The 5,857-nt window shown below is 57.7% G+C and overlaps 1 protein-coding gene and 2 non-coding genes across 3 annotated transcripts in view; all 3 read right to left on the bottom strand.

Moving 5' to 3' along the window:
• PLXDC1 (plexin domain containing 1) overlaps window positions 1-2,122 on the bottom strand; it is a 91,776-nt gene extending 89,654 nt beyond the window's left edge. Inside the window, exon 1 of the mRNA XM_055258056.2 lies at window positions 1,303-2,122. Within this exon, the coding sequence (XP_055114031.2) occupies window positions 1,303-2,107 (805 nt within the window). The 5' untranslated portion in view covers window positions 2,108-2,122. The remainder of the gene's footprint in view (window positions 1-1,302) is intronic.
• A 1,817-nt stretch (window positions 2,123-3,939) lies between these two features.
• TRNAC-GCA (transfer RNA cysteine (anticodon GCA)) lies at window positions 3,940-4,011 on the bottom strand. Its single transcript has one exon. It is a non-coding gene; the product is annotated as a tRNA-Cys (tRNA).
• Window positions 4,012-4,711: 700 nt separating this feature from the next.
• TRNAC-GCA (transfer RNA cysteine (anticodon GCA)) lies at window positions 4,712-4,783 on the bottom strand. The gene has a single exon. It is a non-coding gene; the product is annotated as a tRNA-Cys (tRNA).
• Window positions 4,784-5,857: the final 1,074 nt, after the last annotated feature.

Genomic DNA, 5,857 nt, shown 5'->3' on the forward strand with positions numbered 1-5,857 from the left:
TAGGTCCAGAGAGAGAAAGTAACTTGCCTAAAGTCACACAGCAAGTGAGATGGCGGGACTAGAAGCCATGTCTCTGGCCACCCTCTGTGTGGTTTCCCTGAAAATTGGTGGTTCTCACCAGCAGCTTCTCGGCACGTCAGCTCCACTGCCCTCTGCCCACACTTCCCACTGTCAGCCTCATTCCCCTCCCACCCCCCACATACTCTTCTTCTCAATAGGGACCCAGGTCTGTCTCAGCTACATGCTGGGACCATTAAAGTCAAGAACATTGCCACTGCCACTGTGCCTGGTGCCAGCACACCCCTGAGACACAGCAGGTCAACCACAGCACTCGCCTCAACAGCCCCTCCTCCCTCACCCCACCTGAGGGGCACCCATGCCAATGATGCACAGGTCTCTATCTTCTTAATCATCTCTATCGAGGGGCCAGGCTGCAAATTACCCATCTCCCCAATCCCAGAGAAAGCCTAGGTGCATAGGGAAAAACAGAGACTATGAGAGTTATACCATGAGGGATTCCAGGTAGATCTCAGAAAGGACTTCCAGGTGCGAGAGATGAGTTTGGAGAACTGGTAGGGGGGAAGAGGAGTGTGCAGAATGGGACACCTCCCTCCACCCCCTACCCCAGTGCCCCATCTAGAGCCAGAGTAGCTGAAAGCCAAAGGCTGCCAGGGCAAATGGGAGCAGGTGTGAGGAGGGGGACCCTTGAGGCTGGGGGTGCAGGAGCAGCAAGTTGCTTCTTCCTGGGCCCACTGCCTCTCTACTGACACCAAATAGGCAAGGGAAGGTGACCGAATGGCTACTGCCTTCCCAGGGAGAGACGCTGTGTCTCCACCATCCCCCTGGCTGCTCCCACCTATCCCTAGCCTGGATCAGCTTTGGGGTCGGGGGTGTGGCAGAGAAGAGGAAAAGAAGGCATGGCTGGGGCAGGGGCCTCCCCAGTCTCCCGTCTCATCAGAATTCAGCCTTGCCTGGGGTGATCGGGGTCCTGATGACTCTCCCGCTGTCCCCTTTCAGAGCGCATGGCCACAGAGCCCCCTCTCCTAAGGTCCCTCCAGTATCCTTCCAGTGGGGAAGGAGAGGTCCGGGCATCGGTATCTCCACCGTCACTCACACACCCTATGTGTTTGGGAAAGTGGGGTCCCTATCCACCTGCCCACAGCCCACAGCGCTCCTGGCCTCCTGCGGACAATGCCCCCCCTCGCGGACATCGCCAGGCCGTCCACACCTGCCCATGCCCACACCTGCCTGCCCGCCCCTCCCCGCCCCCGGCCCACCCGGGCCGGCTCCGGCCAGTCCTACCTGCTCCTGGCTGGGGGCTCAGCGCCCGGGCAGCCTCCCTGAGCACCAGCACCAGGAGCCAGAGCTCGCCTCTCATGATGGGTGCCCGGACCTGCCCCCGGCCTGCTTGTTGCCTCGGCCCTGACGAGGGAGGGGGCGCTGGCTCAGGCTCCGGCCGCGCGGTCCCCGGGGCTGGCGGAGGCGCGGGCAGCGAGGAGGCGGCGGGGCGCGGGGCCGGGCGAGCCGGCAGGAGCGGCGAGAGCGCGAGCGGAGCGGGAGGCTGCGGCCTCCGGGAGCAGGCGGGGAGCTGGGGGGGCCGCTGGGTCGGTAGGGGTGGGGGGGAGCTGGGGCAGGGGGCGGGGCGGGGGGCGCGGCGTCGTTGGGGGCTCTCCCGGCGCCTGCCCTCAGCCCTCCCGGAGCGCTCCCCTAGAGCTCCTGCAGCCGCTCCCAAGGCAAGGGGTGCAGAGTAGGGGACAGGGCGGGAGCCCCTCGGGCTGAGAGAACCCCTAGAAGCATCAGCCGCCCCGCGCGCCTCACTGAGCTCCTGGCTCCCTTTCCCTCCTCCGTTCCGCCGGGAAAGCTGCAGAGAGAAGGCCCGAGGGACTGGACCCCTGGAAGGGACAGGCGCCCCCTCCCTGGGCCACAGGCCCCTGCCTGTCCCCCGCCCCCAGCTCCTCCAAGCTCTGCGACTTCCTGAGCTGTTCTTCGGAATTCGGTGCGTCTCTGATGCTTTGTCCTCCAGCCCCCACCCCCAGGAATCTCCCCCTGCAGCAAAGACCCCCAGCTTTTCTCCCCAAGAGGGGCCTGAATCCCACCCCCCTTCCATGACTCCACCTTATCCCTCCACCCCCCATTTACAGCACCGATTTGCCCCCCAAGCCTAGCAGACGTGAGAGTGGAGGGGTCCTGGCTACCCCCTACTCTGCAACAGCCTGGACCCCTCCCCACGAGTAGGTAACCCAGGCCTCCTGCCTCTCTGGGGCCTCCAGGCCTGCTCAGGGCCAGACCCAATCAATCTTCAAGCCAGCCCCAGACGAGGAAATGGCTCATCCCACCTGCCACCACCTTCTAACAGGCTCTGGGGATAGATCATCTTTTTATTTTTTCTTCCAGGACAGAATAAAAATACCCGCAATGTAGGATATTTAATAGACGGCAAGGAATCAGGTCAGGACACGAAGGTGCCTCTTCCCTCCCCTGACCTACTTCATTCTTGTGACGGCAAGGAGCTTGGGCGCTGGAGAGTGGGAGACGGGGTGAGGGGGCATCCTGGCTTCTAGTGGGCTGGGGCCTAGGGACTAGAAAACCGCGCAGAGGAAGGGTGAGAACGCTGAGCGCCATTGGAGAAATTTTTCAGGAGGTATATGGGTGGGGACAGAAGGTACACTGTAGGCTGGAAGAGGAGGATTCCGTGGCACTGAGGTTAAAAAAAAGAAAAAAAAGAAAAAAAACACCTAAGAAAGGAAACAACTAAAGTCTCTCTAATCTCTTAGAACGCCGGTTCCTCCTTCCGCCGGGTCCAGAGTCCCAGAGACTACTTCCTCCAGCCCTAAACCCAATGTCCCCTTACCGTGGAACAAGGCAAGGCCGGTCTGTAAATTCTTCTTGATGTCTAATTTAAATCCCAACTTGGCGGACTCTCAAACAGCATCAGATAGGCTGCGGCTATTGCTGCCCTCCTCCAGCTGCGGCTTCTTGCTGCCCTCAAGTGGCCACGTGACGAGCCACAACCCTCTCGTCCTGCGAGTTTTCTTTCCCGGGCCTGCCCGCCCCGTCTCCAACCTCCTGCCTTCCTCGAGGTCAAGGTGAGAAGTCTCGGGACGGATTCCAGCTCCAGCCCCGGCGTCTTTGCACCTTCCTCCATCTGGGGTACCTCATGGTCTGTCTTACAAGAAGAGCTCAGGCTGAAACAAACTTGTAAATAGTGGAAGCAAATGTGTAAATTTTAATGTAAGCCTCTTGAACTTGAGATCGTAATCACCTGGAGGGTGTGTGTGTGTGTGTATTTTGTTTGTTTTTTGAGACAGGTTCTCGCACGTTGCCTAGGCTGGAGTGCAGTGCTGCCATCATAGCTCACTGCAGCTTCCAACTCCTGGATCAAGCGATGGGGAGCGTATATGAAAACACAGATTTCTGGACTCCGCCCTCAAGTTTTTTTTTTTTTTTTTTTTTGAGACGGAGTCTCGCTCTGTCTCCCAGACTGGAGTGCAGTGGCGCAATCTCGGCTCACTGCAAGCTCCGCCTCCCGGGTTCACGCCATTCTCCTGCCTCAGCCTCTCCGAGTAGCTGGGACTACAGGCGCCCGCCACCACGCCCGGCTAATTTTTTCTATTTTTAGTAGAGACGGGGTTTCACCGTGGTCTCGATCTCATGACCTCGTGATCCCCCGCCTCGGCCTCCCAAAGTGCTGGGATTACAAGCGTGAGCCACCGCGCCCGGCTCCGCCCTCAAGTTTCTAATTCACTAGGTCTGGGATGAGGCCCGAGCGTACCCAGGTAATGATGCTGGTCCCAGGACCACATTTTGAGAGCCACTGCTGTTGAATCCCCAATTCCTTGCAGTCCCTCACTGCTCCTCGTCTGCCAGTAGGAGTAAAAGCAAACAGCTTAGGAAAAATCGACACCCGGGACAAACTTTAGTATCTCGAAAAAGTCAAAGAGGGGGCACCCGGATTTGAACCGGGGACCCCTTGATCTGCAGTCAAATGCTCTACCACTGAGCTATACCCCCTCCGCTGACGGGCGGCCGCCGGTAGTCATTTAGTGCTATTGCTGCGCAGGCGCTGTGTGGCGTTCCCAAAGGGAAGTGCAAGCGGGGTAAGGCGTTTACAAGAGATGGAAAAAATACAACTCCCAGAATAATTACTCACTTGGAAGCAGGGATTGTTTCCTGAAGCTCTGAGCTGAAGATTCCCACTGGCAGTGTAAGAAAATGTATTCCTGGGGTGTGGAAGGACAAGTCTCTCGAAATATTTCACTTCGGCGGCGTCCCACTCTCCTGGCCTGCAGAAGCCCCCTTGCCACGTCTCGGAGCTTCTTTCTCCCTCCCACATGCTCACGCGGCTTCTCCCGACCTGTCTTCCCCAGCCCAGCCCTTAGAAACTCAGCCTCCTTCCCGCCGTGAAAGAGCCGTCGGGGTCACTGGCCAGGCTGACCTGGGGGTGCGCTCGCCTCCGCCCTGCCATTGCGAGGTTGAGCCACCCGCACCGTGTTCCAGGGTTCAGCCCGGAGCTCCTCGCCCTCACTCGCATTGCATTCCACCCTGGGTACACACACAGGCTGAGCCACTGGCAGGGGCCAGGACTCCATCCTCACTCGCCTGCGAAAGCAAAAAGGGTGGCAGGGCCCGAGACTCCCTCCCATTCCGTCTGTGCGGGAACTCTTTAGGGGACCTCCGGAGACCAACAAAACAAGAAAACTCCAAAGTACAGAGGGGGCACCCGGATTTGAACCGGGGACCTCTTGATCTGCAGTCAAATGCTCTACCACTGAGCTATACCCCCACCACACAGCTGCGGTCTCATTAGAGTAAATTTCTATGGAATAGGGGCGTGGTCTTCATTTTTCCCTTAAAGTTTTAATCCGAGGGTTGCATCAGGATACCTATTGAAAAAAAAACACAAAATATAGTGGGAATGGCTAGAACTCCTGAGTTCTTCCTTCATAGCCACGCTTTCGGAAAAACAACTAGATTAAGGAATCTTGGGCCGGACGCGGTGGCTCACGCCTGTAATCCCAGCACTTTGGGAGGCCGAGGCGGGTGGATCACAAGGTCAGGAGATCGAGACCTTCCTGGCTAACGCAGTGAAACCCCGTATCTATTAAAAACACAAAAATTAGCCGGGTGTGGTGGCCGGCGCCTGTAGTCTCAGCTACTCGGGAGGCTGAGGCAGGAGAATGGCGTGAACCCGGGAGACGGAGCTTTCAGTGAGCCGAGATCGCGCCACTGCACTCCAGCCTGGGCGACAGAGCGAGACTCCGTCTCAAAAAAAAAAAAAAAGGAATCTTGGGTCCTCTATATCCGTGCCTAGACTCTCCCCCAAATGTCCACTGACTGGCTTGAGAAAAGGACTGTCCCCAGGACCGCCCCAGGTCTAGGGATGTACAGATGAACAGACAGGATCTCCATCTTGTCTCCTGGGCTTTTCCAACCCCAGGGTCGCTCCTCCCCTTCTGTCAAACCAAAAGCCAATTTGAGGAACAGACAGAGAAGGCTGAAATAAGAGGTAAGCAGTTTTCAATAGCATTTATTACAGCCTTAAAAAATCCTAATACAGTATTTTTTTAAAATCCTGACCAGGCGCGGTGGCTCACACCTGTAATCCCAGCACTTTGGGAGGCCGAGGCGGGCGGATCACGAGATCAGGAGATCGAGACCATCCTGGCCAACATGGTGAAACCCCATCTCTACTAAAAATACAAAAAAAATTAGCAGGGCGCGCTTATAGTCCCAGCTACGCGAGAGGCTGGGGCAGGAGAATCGCTTGAACCCGGGAGGCGGAGGTTGCAGTGAGCCGAGATCACGCCACTTCTGCACTCCAGCCTGGGCGGCAGAGCGAGACTCCAACAACAACAAC

Source organism: Symphalangus syndactylus, chromosome 20 (assembly GCF_028878055.3).
Source record: "Symphalangus syndactylus isolate Jambi chromosome 20, NHGRI_mSymSyn1-v2.1_pri, whole genome shotgun sequence".
Taxonomy (NCBI): domain Eukaryota; kingdom Metazoa; phylum Chordata; class Mammalia; order Primates; family Hylobatidae; genus Symphalangus; species Symphalangus syndactylus.